Below are 18,064 nucleotides of genomic sequence, written 5' to 3'. Positions count from 1 at the left end.
TGTCAGCACCATCGTGAGTTTCACTGAAGTGGTAAACGTCTGAGACCTGCATCTGTTCGGGTTTTCCTGCCACATTAGAGCACTCACCCACCCACCCACCCACCCATTCAATCAATCAATCAATCAATCAATCAATCAATCACTCTCTAACCTTTATTTTGTTTCCAGGTGAAGGTCAATAACCTGAGTTTCCATGTGGGCCGTGTGAGGTATGATGTTCCAGAGCAGTACAGCTTCCCGAAGGAGGCCATTGCCGGTATCGCGGCCAGTGGTGGGTTCCTTCTCCTCATCATCATCCTCATCCTCATCATCTACAGACGACAGAGCACCAAGGCCGAGCGCATCTACCGCAAACTGCAGATACAGCTGGATAACCTTGAGAGTAACGTTCGTAATGAGTGCAAACAAGGTAGGTTGCCCTCTGGATGTTGTCAGTGTCATGATATAGGACCCACCAGGAGAAAAGGGACCTTATGGGTGCTAGGTTACAACTGTGCAACCATGTCTTAAAGACTTTTGATGTCAAGTTACTTCAGTAAAGATCGCCATGTGTTCCGTTATCATGTATTTTTGTGTTTCGTAGATACTGCAGTTTTAAGATATAATGAAAAGTCAAAACATGTTTTTTCACCAGTTAGGTCCCTTATCTCATTGTTTGTCACATATTCATATTCAAATGTATGGGAATGTTCAATAAATAGTTCAAAAATGGCAAAATAATTAACAATTCTGAGGTAATGGCTTTCAGCATTTGGTAAGAGAAGCAAACAAATAAATAACTATATTTTTCTTATTGCAAAAGTAAATTGTATTTTCAGCAGCCTTAGAAAGTATTTCAAGTTATATGTATTTTAATATAGCTGAGTGCTGATATTATATTATTATATTATATTATTGAATGCCCTACCACTATTACATCATTGCCATCAATTCCAGTTTAGGTTGTCAATAACGCAAGAAAATCTTTGAAATTTTCAACAGATGCCCTCTTCACTGCCAACATATCTGTTAGTTGTGAGGATAACACTATTATATTATTTATCTGTAATTGATGAAGATTTTACCATGAGCATGAAGTTGTATTGTGTTTAACAATGCAGCATGTATTTTATTGAGTTAATAAGATTTTATTGAATATACATACTTATCATTAATTTAACATAAAGACTGATGGTGATACTCTTCCGGTTTCAGCTTTTGCTGAGCTGCAGACTGACATGACAGATTTGACAGGTGACATCATAGCAAGCGGTATACCATTTTGGGACTATCACACCTACACGTTCAAGGTGCTGTTTCCAGGGATGTCTGACCATGTGATCCTTCATCCACCCCTGGTACGTCATCCTGCTTCATCATCAGAATCAGTCCATCACTGACGTAACAGGAACTGATAATTAGTGGTAACATAAAGTGCTGTATTGAACATTGAATCTTGTTTCTGGATAAAGCATTTTCTGTCTAAACCATGGTTCGATGATAAAGTGGATGGGAGTGTTTAAATATATGGATTATGTTTTCAGCAAAAGAATGGCCGTATCAAGTTCTCGGATCAAGGCCTGGTGTTGTTCCAGCAGCTGCTCAGCAAGAAAGTTTTCCTGTTGACCTTCATCCGGACGATGGAGGACCAGAGAGGCTTCTCCATCAGAGACAAGTAGGCACTCTATGTGACTATACGAGTAGGCTGTATAAGTCTATTATTATATTGTCTACATGTTATGATTGATACAGCAGTGACATCTGACATCCTGTGTCATTTCATTGATGTTTTATGACTGTTGGTCTCTATCAGATGATGATGATGATCATCATCATCATCATCATCATCATCTGATGGAGACCAACAGTCATAAAATGACTCATCATCCTAAATTGTTATATTATCATTATTATTATTCTTATTATTATTCTTATTATTATTATTATTATTATTATTATTATTATTATTATTATTATTATTATTATTATTATATCTGAAATCAGATGAGGAAGGATGTTTTAAACTGTAGTAACATTGTTTCGTGACTTCAATGTGAAAATGAAGCCCATGGATGAATGAAGAATCATTTAGCTGACCCTACTAGACGCAAACATATTTGACATTTTGGGCCCTGCTGTTCTAAGCGCCCAAGAGGATTGTCATGCAATAAGTCATGTTCTCAATCAGTGCCTCCCCAAGCCACACCGTGCCCACCTAATCTGATTGAGACAGACGCTGTAGACAAAATGCCACTCTCTTTAACGCATTTTAGAGTCGAGAGATCATCATTATATTGTCTACATGTTGTGATAGAAGTAGTGGAGTGATAAGGGCTGACATCTGACATCCTTTGGCAATTCGTTGGCTTTTTATATAAGCTGTTTGATGTATAAAACCACAATGCATTGTCTTCGGGACCTTTTGAAATATATCAATGTGTTTAAAGCTCAAGACTTGGTATTTATGATATCACTTGAGGGTCATTGTCGCAAATGGTATTTCGAATGAACAGAGTCGAGTTTGTTCAGTCTCTCTGTAGTATTCATTTAGTCCTTAATGTAATGAATACTGTACTGCTTAAGTCTATAGTTGAATTTCAGTATTGTTAAAATTTATACCATCTTCCCGAGGCAAGAGAGTTAACTGACTATAAAAGTCCAGTTTCCACCCTTGCCAAACTAAGCTGGTATTGTGGAGTTACATTTTGGCTGGACTCACAAGTCTATGCATAGTCCAATCGAAATCACGCACCAAAATCGAAATCCGGTTCGTAAACTGATGTGCAGATTTCGGTCGATTGCAGGATTTGCAAAGCATGTGCACCGCCAACTCGTCAGCAGATATTTTCCAAATCTTTTCATGTTTTTAATCAAGCTGCTGGCGTGATTTGATGGATTGTACGATGTAAGACCTGTTTTATCACAATATAAATCTTGATTATGAATCAGATTGTCCTGACTGGGTGCCACCATTTTGTGTGAAACAAACAGAAGTGATATGAGAGGTGGAATCTGATTGGTCCATAGGAGAGGCTAAGAAGGGACATAATTGGTAATAGCCACTGGTGGCGCTACGATCGATGCCCAGTAATTCCAGCCTAGTTCGGCAAGGGTGGAAACTGGACTTTTAAAGTCAGTTAACTCTCTTGCCTCGGGAAGATGAGCTTATACTGGCAGATCCAAAATTGGGGTGCATGAGATGCTGATTGACGTACCCCATACATTTCAGTCATTGTGCTTTTGTTTTGTGGTCGACAGTAATTGAAGATATCCTTTTCCCCCTCAGAGTAAATGTGGCATCCCTCCTGATGATTATCTACCAGGGAAATATGGAGTATGCAACAGAGTAAGTACTGAAACCAGAACAGAGGAAGGTAAATATTTCTGATGCAAAGGAGGCCTAAAATGGAGATTTGTCTTTCTAAACACAGACTGCCTCCATGGTGTAGTAGGTAGTAGACCCGTGAAGATCCGGTGTAGAATAGGTCTTCAGCAGCTATAATTGTCGTAAAATTGGATCTGGTGGTCAGGCTCCCTGACTTGGTTGATGCATGTCATCGTATCCCAACTGCGCCTATTGATGCTCATGTTATCAATCACCAGTTTGGTCGATTATTTACAGACCGTATAGCTGGAATATTGCTGAGTGTGGTGTTAAACAACAAACAAAGCAAACAAAGTGGATTGTGTTCTGCAAAGAGAAGAGGTCGGTTGTTCAATATCCTGGCCACATCATACCAAAAGATTATACTTGTTGTTACCCTGCCTGGTGCTTGGCATTAAGGGGATATGTGATATCATGAATGAAGCATGAAACAACCATTGTACCTAAACTTTTAAAAAAGGAATACGGGGGGGGGGATAAAAAAATTTACCTTGAAAGGTCTTAATGCTAATACTAACTTGATTGGGTCTTGATAGTCTTAGATATTGGCTTGATATGGCTTGATCCATGGCCTGTGTTACCTTCTGTATGTTGACCGTGTTAATCCACGTTTGTTCCAAGACAAGGGGAACACAGACAATTAGCAGCCGAAATCAATAGCTTTAGTATTGCTGTCTGCCGATTAGCTTCCGATGAAACTGACCTAACTAAAGACCACAATTGTCTGTAATTACTTTAGTCTTCTGGAAAGTAACAATTAGTAGTGTAGTAATTACTTGAAAACTGATTCACACACACTCGTCTGATTTCAAATATACAAATCAGATCAGTCGTTGGATATGAGAAACTGGAGTACTTTTTTTTTCATGATATTTTGTAAATGTTTTAAAAGAACTTTCCTTTTTTTTCTCAGAATTTTGAAATGCCTGTTGGTAGAACTGGTGGAGAAGTCTGTGTCGGGGCGACACCCCAAACTGATGCTAAGGAGGTAAGAATTGGAATATCCTCATTGGCCATTTGGGGGAAATCAGGTCCACCAGTCATTAGTAGAACAAAAAATTGTATATAGTGAAACCTCATGAATCTGAAATCCCCACCTTGTGGACAGTTGCTGCTGGGGACACTAACATGGATACTAAGTATACAATCTTTTGTGACCATGAATCATTCAGGGTGGCCCACTCGTCTAAGGCACCACGATACTCTGTGCAGAGTTGCGTCCCTTGGGCACGTCAGAAATCTATGATTGTTGGTTTGAATCCAGGTTCGCCCCGATTATGTTTCTAGGTTTGCCATACCCGTGCTGGTGGGTTCCACTTGGTGGTAAATGCCTGAGACCTGCATCACTTCAGGTTTTCCTCCTACATTAAGCTGACATGTGATGACGCACATGCACGCATGCACACATGAATTGTTCATCCTGAAAATTGTTAATCCAGACAATTTCATCGGGAATGTCATGTCCAGATAAATGAGGTTTCGCTGTATAGAGGGCCATGCAATTTGAGGACATGGAAATGATTTCTGTCCACGCAGCTGTGGTTGTCATTAGATCAATGGAGTGTGGATAATTGCTGCATGTGTCCAAAAACTGTTCATGTTGTCTCTGCAGGCATAATAATTGAATGTACAAATACAATTGTTTTTCAATTAAATATTTTTAAATGAATTGCTTTCGAAAATGACAACTTAGTGAATCAATTTATACATCTGGTACATTCAATAATATTCACAATTTAGGAAATAAATTATTTTTGATGTGTGAATTAAATGCAGCGTATGATTTCATTATAGTCTCATGTTTTTTAATGAGAAGTTAATTAAATCTGAGCAGAAACATTGCATTTCCTTGGTTTGAAGCTCATAAGTAATTTTCCATTAATTTGATAGTATTAGTAAATTGGGTTATTCAGATGTGAGCATCATGACCTTCCCAACAGTACTGAGTCAATCTGTTCGCTTTAATCTTATTTTACTGCTGCCAGTCTCTTAACAAGTGCATAAAATCAATATCAATCAAATCTCAACCTTTTTCGTTGTAAAATATATCAAGATTACAGGGCTGGGGATATGTTAGAAAAAGAACAATTTAATAATTAATTGTGTGTTTGATCGAAATGGGTTTGTGTTTTCAGGACGGAGTCGGTCGTGGAAAAGTTACTTAGCAACTGGATGTCGCTGTGTCTGTACAAGTATTTGAAGGTAACAGTGACGTAATTGCTCTTTTCATGTCCATGAAATATTCATGTTAGACTATCCTTGCGATATGTGTTCATTTAATTTAGGCATAAACGTGATGTTATTTTAATGGAAATTTTCCCTTCAATTTTTATCACCGATATAATAGTATTTTCTTTGAAAATCATCTTCTATTTGTGTTAAGGGCTTTCTAGTTCTTTTATCATCTTGCTTCTGTCTCAAAATTTGTTGTTTTTTGTCTTAACTGCCCCATGAGAACTTTTACATTTTAGCTGTTTTTTGTTATTTTGATATGGTTTACTATTTCACCTTGCATGTTATTTTCATACTGTCTTTTCTTTGTCCAAGCCTCCCAGTTGCCCTTTGAACCTGGCAGCACGTTGTGTTTTATCATAATACTTCAGCTTATTCCTGACATAAATATTTAGCCAAATATTTTTCAATATGGAAGCCTGTCATCATTACCAATGTTGCAATTTATACAATGTATTTTCTTGCCCGAAAATATGGTTACATTGTGTAACACATACCGCATTTCACCCAGTAAACGACCTGACAGAAATCACTAGGACATCCACAGTTATAGTGAGTGCAGGATGCGTGTCCCCTGCTTTTTAATGCATACTGAACATGTATATGTATACAAGACATGGGAAAATGTATACAGTCTGCGACTTTAGCCAATAGCCCAAAGGCTGAGTGTAGTAAATTTGTGTTTGGTCAAGTAAGCTCAGCTGATAACAGTCCATATAATAACAGTAAAATCGACTGACAATGATGAGTTCCAAGTTCTGGCTAGTAGACCCAAAAAGTTTTTTACCAAATTATGTGCCATGTTATGCATTCCCCCTTTTAAAATGCTGTACCCGTAATTACTAAGTCACTCTACATTCATAAGGTGGGGGGGCGGTCGGGTAGCCTAGTGGTTAAAGCCTTCAATTCCCGACATGGGTACAATGTGTGAAGCCCATTTCTGGTGTCCCCAGCGGTGATATTGCTGGAATATTGCTAAAAGCGGCTTAAAACCATACTCACTCACTCATAATATCGGTAAAAGTATAGGGGTTCTTTTTTACATTGAATATGGTATCAGTGCTTTGTTCTTGATCCTATTTCCAAGCTGTTGCCAAAACATGATTACCAGCCAGCTGAAATGATATCCAAATAAACACAAGGTATTACATCATGTGAGGTGTATCAGTAACACTGGTGTAATGTTATCTTACAGGATCATGCCGGCTCTCCTCTGTTTATGTTATACAAAGCAATAAAGCTACAGGCGGAGAAGGGACCAGTTGATTACGTGACAGGAGATGCCAGATACTCTCTGTCCGAGGATAAACTGCTTAGAGAGAAAATAGAGCCCAAAGTGATGGTAAGAATCGATCCATGTTTCACAAATCCAAGAAAACACTCCACTGTATTGCTGTATCTTGAGTCCAGTGATTGATCATAGTCGAGAAGTTCACAAAAACACAATAACCATTCTTGTTGAATCAAGAAACAGGACAAGAATTAGTTGATGGTGAGTAAACACAGCATCCTGCGGCTGTAACGGAAACCACAAAAAGAATCTCCACTTGTTTCACTGTTTTCTGTCCAATTGCATAACTTATGTTTTAGGCTTCTTGGAATGTGTTCATGGTTTTGGAATTGGCTTAGAACTGCAGTAGACATATTTTTGGCAGAAATATATCTTTAATCTGTTATTTTGAAGTTTGTGACAATATAATCCTTGTTTGAGGAATCTGAGATGATATTCCTTATTATGTCTAGAAGCTGCTCAAGAATTGATCCTTACTTAAGAAATTTGGCAAAAAGTAATTACCACAGATCTTGTTTTGGTTGTGGCTGGGAACCATGCTTTAGAATCTTACCCCAAACTGCAATAACAAGCACCTGTTGTTTCTGTGACTCACAAGACATTCATTGCTGCCCATGCCAATGTCAAGGTCAGGTGAAGGGTAAGGGTGAGCTTGATATTTTGAAATAACAGTAAAAGTTGTTTGAATTATCTTTAGAAATGTGTTAATGTGAGGCTGACTGATTGGATATGCTATTAGATGTTAGAAGTATATTGGTTTCTTCCTTCAGAGAAGGTAGCTGTTTAAGCCATAGTGCTGTGTTGGATTCAAGTCTGATTATGTTTGTGACTCAAGAAATAAGACTGATTCTCTTGAAATAGTTTTGAAAAAAACAACCATTTCGCAGCATCATGGACGATTTATGTCCATTAAAGAGGCATGAGTGACCCAGTTGTCTAAGGCACTGCAATTTGTTGTGCAGAGTTGTGCCCCTTATGTATACCAGAATCCTATAATCATGAGTAGAATCCCTGATTCACCCTGATCATGCTTCTAGATTTGTCAGCACCATGCTCATGCTTGTGGATTTCACAAAAGCTGGCTTTTCTCCTACATCCAGCTAACGATTCTAACCCAGGTCTTCACTGCGGAGACAAGCATGGGTTGCTGAAGACCAATTCTAACCCAGGTCTTCACTGCGGAGACAAGCATGGGTTGCTGAAGACCAATATGTAGGGCGACAACAATATTTCAAGATGATGTCAATGTGTCTTGTTGTGTGCATGCTTCAAGGGTACTGTTTCAATGCTTGCTGTTTTTGCAGACACTCAATGTGGAGCATAATGGCGAGATCAGCCAGTGCCGTGTCCTCGACTGTGATACCGTAACCCAGGCCAAGGAAAAGATGCTGGACATGCTGTGTAGAAACATTCCCTTCTCACAGCGGCCGTCCGTACAAGACTTAGATCTAGGTATGTGGAAATGTTCCCTTCTTACAGTACTGTCCGTACAAGACTTAGATCTAGGTATGTGGAAACGTTCCCTTCTTACAGTACTGTCCGTACAAGACTTAGATCTAGGTATGTGGAAACGTTCCCTTCTTACAGTACTGTCCGTACAAGACTTAGATCTAGGTATGTGGAAACCTTCCCTTCTCACTGCGGCTCCCTGTTCAAAACATAGATCTTTAGCCAATCATAATGACTCTGCAGGCTTTTGAAAAAAATGAAACAATTTTTTAATATGCAAATTTTTAACAATTAAGAATCCGAGAAAATGCTTAAATTAGAAGAAGTTTTGGCAGTAAGTGATGGGGTCACATCTGGTAGGTGGTGTTCCTTTGGTAATTTCATGGGTAATTTGTTTTTGATGTTCCAAATGTTCAAGTTTGAAACATGCGGAGCAACAGACCATGAGACAGGTTAGACCTGCAAAGTATGTGGTCTTCTTAATTCTCCCTGCATGGCCAGATTGTACTCAGCTAAAGCCAAAGGCTTTCTTGTTGTAAAGATGCGATGTGATATCAGTGTCACATTCTCCGCTTCATTACAATGTGAGAACACATTAAATGATGAAGTATGTTTTCGTTGGAATCTCTTTTTAAAAACTATAAGCGTAAAATTAACTCCATTGTCAAAAAATCTCTTTCTAACACTGCAACAAAAACGTCTTGGTAAAAATTGTTGATATGATACCATTAGCATTCCTTCATAATGCTGGAAACAGGATAAATTGGCAGTTTTCAGACAGGTTTTTTTTAAGGAGGCAGCTTTTTTTGTTTGGTGGAAACAGTGCTATTGAGGGTCATACAACTGAACTAAAGTAGAGTCATGGGGATGTTTTATTGATGCGGGGTGTGTTGGAGATCAAGAATGTGGTGTTTTTACCATAAGATGTTTGTTTGTTAAGGGAAATGGTTCGGCGGTGTAGGCTGAGATAGATATTCCTCCACGTATTTCTGGTTTCAGAGTGGAGAAATGGTCCCACAGGTCCCGTTCTGCTCCAAGATGAGGAGTCTACCACTCCCTGTAAGGATGGCTGGCGCCGTTATAACATGCTGTCATATTACAAAGTAACAGATGGCGCTTACATGTCTCTGTTGCACCGGCAGCAAACCATCAAGTCTTTGAATGGTGAGTGGAATCCAGCAAGAATTGGTCAACTTTTAGAATGTAACAAATATTGTTATAAACATGATAAATATTTGCAAATGTTTGGAATAAAACCGTTTACTGATGGAAATAAATGGAAATTAAAATTGATGTATTTTAATGTTGTGTTTCTGTAATACCTGTATCGGGATGTATATTATTTGTGAAAAAGGTTTAAGGTTATGTAAATTAGTTTGAATTTTTTTCATATAATTGCAGTAATGGGGATTTATTGATAGCGAGTTACTCATGTGTACTTGCATGTGCAATAACATTATTGTCGTGCAGTATTCACATTGTTCTAGAACAATAACCTTCTGATCATGATTGATGTTGTAATCATGTAATAAATCCTCATATTGCATGATGCGCTGCCATATTCGGAGCATGGGCTTCGACATATGACCTAGCTTGATTTATCGGGAGATACATTCAGTTATTATCATCGTCATCATCATCATCATAAATCTCTTGTGAATTCCTTCGTAATGCTCCAATTCCATCTTATAATAATGCCATAAAAATACTACGATGACTCAAAAAAAATGGAGTGGGTTCGAGATAAGGTTATTAATTCTTAATGTGATTTGGGAATACCTTGACCAAAATGTTAAAAGCTTTTTTGCTTGTCAGGTGGAGATGATATGTTCCAGGGCTATAAAAAAAATGAGAGAAAATAGTGTAGTTTGAACTGAAAAAAAACATCTATTGTTTCTACGTTTCTAAAATTTCCATCAGTTATTGTAAATTTATGACATTATTTGCAAAAAAAAACGCTTTTTCTCTTGCAAATATATATTCAGAAGTATTTAAGGTTAAGCATAGTTTTTGCTTGGCTCACAGACTCATTAAGATGGTTTTCTGCTCTTTAAGTTGGAACTAATAAAACAAGAATGTCACAATGAGAGAATAAACCAAGAATTATGAGTTATGGACCAATCATGTTGCAGACAATGAATCCCCTTTCAGACAGCAGCTTCTTATTATTTTCTAAATCTTTAGTAGAATGTGAAAAAATATGTACACTCAAAAGAAGTTAAGGAAAATCCAATTTTTCCATGTGACTGTAGTTAATCTGTCATGTCATGACATGTTTACTGTTGTCATTTGGAACATTTGGGTGTTCTTTATTTTCTTTCGTGTGGTATACAATTTTTTGAATACCGTACCTCTGTTCTATCATAGCCATAAATACCAATTTCATCACCATAAAACCCTTTAGATTTTCAACAGAAGTACACTTAACTGTCACCCATTCAACATAGTCCTTAGGGGAATCATATCTCACGCCCAATAACTTTGTAACACATTGGACAAGGCAAATCTGTGATCCATGAAGAAAACATTGTCATTAATAAGTGCATGAGCTGGCTTTATTATATTTAAACATATATCTTATCTTTTTCTTGTGTTTATACCAGACTCCATGTGTAGATGTAGCTGTACTTGTCTGCATGGTTCCCGCCGTGTGTGATATATGGAAGTTCGTATGAAGGCTTATTATATAAGTACACCTATGTATTTGGCTTGGTTTTCACAGGTTCATTAGATAACACTGTTATGTCTGTGAATTCAGCCTTCCCCATCATGAAGATGGACAGCGACCAGGGCATCCGCCATTGGCATCTCGTAAGTACCACTATCCCATAATGATCATCCCTCCTTAGCCTGTCTGATTGGACAGGTGATAATTAACCCTCTCTGGCTCATCAGATGGCGTATTGCTGTGGTATTAACTCTTAATGACGTGCCTAATGTATGACTGATACCGCTCTTAGTATGTGGGGTTTTTTTTAAACAAAATTATTTTTAAAATCTTTTTTTATAATATTTATGGAATTATTGATGATGTTTAATAATTAACAGTGCAGGGGTTAAGTTATGGAAGCTGCTTGGTGTAATAATGATTATTAGATTGTAGGGAATTAGCTGGACCTGATATAAAGGATGCTATTTTATGTCAGTGATAGACTTCCTCTATTGGTTAATAGCACAGATTTGCATTGTTATTATATTTGTCAAGATTATCCTTTGATGTATTCTAAATACTTATGAAAGGGATGAACTGTTATGAGACCTGCCTTTCATCATGGTTAGAAACTGTCCTGACATTGATTGCATCCAAACGGATAAAAAGGCTATGTCTAACTCTTAGCTTGCAATTAGTTGTATGGAATTCATTACCATAAGAGACTGCTGAAGCCATGGGTAATACTTTTACAGGTTTATTTACAGTTTCTGAAACTATCTTTTAAAAAAATCACAGTTCACATAGGGTAAAGGGGTGGTTGGGTAGCCTTGTGGTTAAAGCGTTCACTCGTCACACCGAAAGCCCGAGTTTTAATCCCTACAATGTGTGAAGAGCATTTATGGTGTCCCCCGCCATATTGCTGGAATATTGCTAAAATTGGCATAGAACAATTCTCATTGGGTAAAGATTAGTAATAGACATACTACTCAAATTTTGATAGGGATACAGATATTTCATGCTGTAGGGATATATATCCCTGTCAAAAGCTGACTAGTATATATGTTATTTCTCCAACTGTTTTCACTGTCGTAGACTTGTAGGTGTTGAACTTTGGGGTAACCTTGGTTTAAGCATTTGCTTGACTTGTCAAAGATTTCTAACTTGGGTAGTTTTAGAAGAAATGTCTTGGGATTCCCTGATTGATGCTTCAGTGCTAGATGTGTATAGCTCACCTGACTAACTCACTCACTCACTGACTGACCTTAACCTTGTGTGCATGTTTCAGGCCAAGCATGATGATGCCACACAGAAGGATGGGGGGGTCAAAATGATTTCTGAAATCTTCCTTACCAGACTTTTGTCCACAAAGGTAAGTTGCGACACAGACTGTCAATCCATTTATGCTGAAACACTTTAAAAATGCATATCAGTTTATTTGGTTATATATTTCAAAAGATTTTCACAAAAATCAAATTAAGTTCTGGGAATATAGGCATGAGATATTCAAACACACAATATCGTTGTACGGGTTCACATCTCATTCGATGTGTTTTCTGATTTCAAGTTAAAGTTGATTCTGGTTTTCAAATTCTTTCTGTATGGATACCAAAGATCCAAAATTGACAAACAAAATGTTTCTCCCACTCAGGGTCTTGTTTTGATAACTATCTTAGCGCTAAGACTGGAACTCCCATACTTTAACATCCCATAGTTAGACATAGCACTAAGATGCATACTCTGTAGATCTAGGCCAGTTCCTGTGATTTTTTATTTTCGCTTTTTGTTTATATATGATGTTTTATCGCCAGCTCTTTCTATCCGTCCATAACATTGTTTTAAAAAAAAATAAAAAAATTGAAGTTAAATTCATCAAGGACTTCAGTTTGGACTGAAAATGTTTGTCAGCACCCTACCTGTCCTCATTTAGTTCGCCAAAGTGCATCACTTCTGGATGTCGTCCTACTTCAAGCTGACACACTGTGATATAACTGAAATAATGTTTGAACTGTGTTAAATCCAATCTCATAGACGGCCTTGACCTTGACCTTGACCCCTGGAAATTCAAATGTCCATCCTCGGAGCAAGTCCCCAAGGCCGTCCAGACTGGCCATACACACTCCAAGGCAATAAGTCACTTGACCATTAAGGACTCCAATACCCTTGAAGCTCAGATATACAAATGTCTTCACACAGTAACAAAAGGACATTTTCAATTTCTTCAAGGTATTTCTTTACGTTGTTTATGATTGAAATGATTTGTTGCAGGGAACACTACAAAAGTACATCGATGATTTATTCAAGGCAATGTTGAGCACCAATCATACAATGCCGCCTATCATTAAGTACCTGTTCGACTTCTTGGACCAGTCAGCGGGACATTACGGGCTGACAGATCCCGATGTGGTACACACGTGGAAATGTAACAGGTGATTACCGCTCTCCTTCACTTGAGAAAGAAACTATGAAAAATATGCCGTTTCCTCCCTTTTATGTCTGCTTTGATGTTGGGCTTCTTAAATCCAGAAGTGCCTTGCTAGCATGTAGGCTCAGGGGAAATGTGGTTAGTTGTGAGGCAATTACACTCTTTTGATATTATTTTGGTATTAATGCGTAACTCAATATATTTGTAACACATGCCACATATGATATGAAAGAATTGATTATCAATTTGCCGTATGAACATACTCTGTTTCCTTTGATCTCTTAAAGCAGAAAATGGAATATTATCCATCACGTGAATAATTAACTTAAATACAGCAAATAATGTGAACTGATTCGAAATGAAAAATTGAAGATTAAGTGGTTCTGCTTTGTTTTCTTAAACAGCTTGCCTTTGAGGTTCTGGGTGAACATCGTGAAGAATCCAGACTTCGTGTTTGACATCAATAAGCCCCATATTGTAGACTCCTGTCTCTCAGTGGTGGCACAGACTTTCATGGATAGTTGCTCCACCTCAGAACACAGACTGGGAAAGGTAATTAGAGTTTAGAAGGCCTTTGCAACTTGTAAACTCATGATAAGCATAAGAGGTGACATGAATAGACACCCTTGACCATGGTGTAGGAGCTACCTGAGCTTGTAAAGTCATGTACATCCGCTAGTCTGGTCATGACGATGCAGGGTAGAATAGGTCTTCAGCAACTCATGCTTGCCATTAAAGGCTACTATGCTTGTCTTCAGTGGCGACTAATAAGATCGGGTGGTCAGGTTTGCTGACTTTGTTGATGCATGTCATCATATCCCAATAGATCGATGTTCATGATGTCAATCACTGGATTGTCTGGTCCAGACTTGATTATTTACAGACCGCCGTCATATAGCTGGAATATTGCTGTGTGCAGCGTTAAACAACAAACAAAGAAAACATCCTTTAGTGGGCTAGTACTATAAGACCGGCTTTAGTTTGGACTAGTACAAGCAGCCACACATGGAATGTATGTCGCTAAATAAGTGCAATAATCTTGAAGGCAACTTCTCACCTCACCTCACCTCACCTCACCTCACCTCACCTCACCTCACCTCACCTCAACTTTTGTTTTCATGACTAAGGATATGACATATATGTTTTTTCATGTCCCTAGGACTCTCCATCCAACAAGCTGCTGTTTGCCAAAGATATCGTCCACTACCGCAAGTCTGTAGAAAAATACTTCCAGGACATCCGGGATCAGCCGGCAGTCAGTGACCAGGACATGAACTCCTTCCTGGCGGAAGTGTCTCGGGTGAGTGCTGTACCCGCTGTGCCACCTGTTGCTGGGGGTTCTGATGTAGGGGCTGTTGGGTAGTTCAGGTGTTCAATTTTTACAGGGGTGCAATGTGGGAAGTCCATTTCTGGTGTCCCTCGCTGTGATATTGCTAAAAGCGGTGTAAAAACCATACTCACTCACTCACTCCAACCAAATGGATCGGGTGGTCTGGCTAAGTGACCAGGTGTCATCATACCCCAATGTCATGGATCATGGCTCACAATATCGATCACTTGATTGTCTGGTCCAGACTTGATTATTTACTGGCCGATGTCATATAGCTGGAATATTGCTGAGTGCGTTGTTAAACAACAAAAACAAACACTTCACACTGTGACTGTGCAGGAATAGGTCCCCAGTAGCCCATGTTTATTGCAAAGTAATGAGGATTGGTTGGTTGCAGAGTGTCCTCACTGATTGTGTTGTGCTCATACTGTCATCCATTGGTTTGTCAGGCCCAAATTATGTCAAATTAGTTGCTGGCTGGTGTGACATAACTGAAATATCGCTAACTACATTATTAATCATTCTCTTCCTAAACATTGTAATGTCAAGTAAAATATCTTCCCCATAATAACATCCAAAATAAACATTATTAAGTGTTAATGAAATCAGTGTGTATGGACTAGAATATTAATCTTGTCTCGCTAGAGTGAGGTTATCTTTTTTATTGAACTGGAACTGGAAATGTTTAAATTTGTACCTCCCGATATTTTTAGACTTTTTCTGTTGATAAATAAAAAATCAATGTGAATATTCTTTTTTAGTGAAATATATATTTATCATTTAAGCTTATAATAGAAAACAATGTCAACAGAATCTTTTCTGATAACGTGTTTAATGTTTTATTTATATGCGAGACTATGGTTTAGATTTCATTTATTGTGTGTGTATTTCAGATGTGTACAGGGAAGTTCTATATATCCAGTGCTTTGAGGGAGTTGTATTCTTACGTGTCCAAGTATCATTCGGAGGTGAGTTCATCACAGGCAGTTGCGGGTCATAATTCTGAAATTGGTTTGTATTTTCCCCAGGGAGCTGAGAATGAAGTTCTAGTGAACACTGATTCATTGACCAGGGTGTTAATAATGATTAATGTAGTGCTGCGAGGATGCATCAGTGGGTAGTCGGTGCATTACATATGTCCATCATCATCATCATCATCATCATGATGATTCAATGTGAAGACTATTTTCAAATTAATTTGGCACACAGATATTTCGTTTGAAATATTTTATTTCCAGCTGTTGAAAAGTGATGGATGGTTTTCGTATAAAAAACAACATCTTTCAAGATATTTATTTCAACAGCTGAAACTTTCAAAACCTTTTTCCCTCCCATTCTCATAAGCCAAAGTCACAGAAATCTTACCAGATATTTCAAATGTATTGATTTGTTGGGCTGAAGGTGAATGTATTTTCACATAGACACCATAGAAAGAAAAACTGTAAAATGCATTTGCTACAACATAATACATGCAGCACAAAATAATAAAAATGGTTTTCAAATGGATTCACAAGTCGGCCAACAATCCGCTGGAAGAATATATATAAAACACATCCTTAGTGCTCTACTCATCACGCACAGAAGTCAATATTCAGCTTTTTATCATCTTTCCTATTTTGATTACATAGTTTCATATTCTCATCACAACTTGGCTACAAAAAAGTAAACCTATTTAAAATCACTCATTTTGGCATAACTGGGAGTTTCAGATGGTAATTTCTTTTGATAGATGATAGGCCTTAGTGTAAGAAATGACATTATTGATTTCTGTGTTTTTGATCATTGGGAAATAAATTGTAAAGTCATCAATTTGCGCCGAGCAGCAATCAATGTAAAAATGGCTGGTTACTTAATGGAGAGCGGGGATATTTTTGTATGTTTCATAAAATGCCAGGCGGAAGTGTTCAATTACACATAGCGTCTATTTTGGAATATTTTGTGTGGAATTTTTTTTAAATGTTCTGAAAAGCAGTATGTGGTAAATAAACTGTTTCTGTCACTAATGGGGAATTAATGGTAAACCGTGACATGAGACGATGGTTGGGACTTTGGGATTATTCATATTGTGCATGGGACACACAAAAATGGCTCTTTTATGCTGATAAGTTTAAGACCAATTCAGACATTAAAGTAAACTGACAATTTGGTTGAAAAATATTCTTATTTCGATAATATAACTGCTCACTGTGGTTAAGTCTGTGAGTTCTGTAAACTGAGTTTGAAAACTATATCAATACGTTAAGATATTCCAAAGAATCTTAAATATATATTTAATTATGTAAAGACTGACTGGAGGAACATGGTTGTCTATCATCTTACTGCATCTAGAGGTGACTGGGTAGAGGTGACTGGGTAGAGGTGACTGGGTGGAGGTGATTGGGTAGAGGCGACTGGGTGGAGGTGATTGGGTCGAGGTGACTGGGTGGAGGTGATTGGGTAGAGGTGACTGGGTAGCTTTGGTGGTTAAAAACGTTTGTTTGTCTCATTGAGCCCCAAGTTTGATTCCCCACATGAGTGCAATGTGTGAAGCCCATTATTTGTGTCCCTGCCAGGATAGGAGAGAGTACTGCTTAATGCACTGCAAAACTGAATCACTGACTCTGGTTGTAAAAACAGTGCTTGCTTCTGACAAAAAGTACTGCCAAAGGGCTCTTGCAAACTGAAGAGAGTTTCCATATTTTTTACAAATGTTACGATGTTGGAGACCACGAAATGTTGAAGACTTGTCATATGGACAATAATTGACCCGTTGAAGCTGAATGTATTATTGGCGCGATGTACTATCCATTAACAAAGTATCGCCCTGACCGCCATGTTTGTAGTGAACACAGTTTGATTATCACAGTGTGATATTTCATTGGTAACATTCTCAAACAACTACTGTTGCACATTACAGATCCTCTTGTTCTTGATGTCATATTTATCCATTTGTCCTTTCCTCCATAACAATTACTGTTTACATTACAAATCTTTAATGATTTTGGTGTCACATTACTTCAGACATATTCCCTAACAACTGGTGTTGTACATTACAAATCTGAAATGATTTTGGTGTGAAATGTCTTCAGACATATTCATTAACATTTACTGTTATACATTTGAAATCTTAAATGATTTTGGTGTCATATTTCTTTAAACATATTCCCTTATAACTGCTGGACATTATACAATACAGATCTTAAATGATCTTGGTGTCATATTTTTTCAGACATATTCCCTTACAACTACTGTTATACATTTCAAATTTTTAATGATTTTGGTGTCATATTTCTTCAAACATATTCCCTTATAACTGCTGGACATTATAAAATACAGATCTTAGA

General features: G+C 37.8%; 1 protein-coding gene across 10 annotated transcripts in view; it reads left to right on the top strand.

Annotated features, from left to right (window-relative positions):
* Window positions 1-18,064, top strand: part of LOC139446192 (plexin-B-like) — a 222,278-nt gene that overhangs the window by 199,860 nt on the left and 4,354 nt on the right. For 9 of the 10 annotated variants that reach the window (XM_071227500.1, XM_071227499.1, XM_071227501.1 and 6 more), the window contains 15 exons: window positions 169-409; window positions 1,195-1,337; window positions 1,524-1,654; window positions 3,266-3,325; window positions 4,278-4,352; window positions 5,500-5,566; window positions 6,792-6,938; window positions 8,192-8,339; window positions 9,336-9,500; window positions 11,059-11,147; window positions 12,275-12,358; window positions 13,255-13,415; window positions 13,816-13,963; window positions 14,571-14,711; window positions 15,635-15,709. In XM_071227500.1, coding sequence (XP_071083601.1) covers window positions 169-409; window positions 1,195-1,337; window positions 1,524-1,654; window positions 3,266-3,325; window positions 4,278-4,352; window positions 5,500-5,566; window positions 6,792-6,938; window positions 8,192-8,339; window positions 9,336-9,500; window positions 11,059-11,147; window positions 12,275-12,358; window positions 13,255-13,415; window positions 13,816-13,963; window positions 14,571-14,711; window positions 15,635-15,709 — 1,875 coding nt within the window. The remainder of the gene's footprint in view (window positions 1-168; window positions 410-1,194; window positions 1,338-1,523; window positions 1,655-3,265; window positions 3,326-4,277; window positions 4,353-5,499; window positions 5,567-6,791; window positions 6,939-8,191; window positions 8,340-9,335; window positions 9,501-11,058; window positions 11,148-12,274; window positions 12,359-13,254; window positions 13,416-13,815; window positions 13,964-14,570; window positions 14,712-15,634; window positions 15,710-18,064) is intronic. The other variant, XM_071227509.1, reaches the window with a different exon arrangement.

The sequence above is a fragment of the Haliotis cracherodii genome, unplaced genomic scaffold (genome assembly GCF_022045235.1).
Source record: "Haliotis cracherodii isolate W230 unplaced genomic scaffold, xgHalCrac1.p SCAF_6, whole genome shotgun sequence".
Lineage (NCBI taxonomy): Eukaryota > Metazoa > Mollusca > Gastropoda > Lepetellida > Haliotidae > Haliotis > Haliotis cracherodii.
This window is presented reverse-complemented; position numbering and strand designations above follow the sequence as displayed.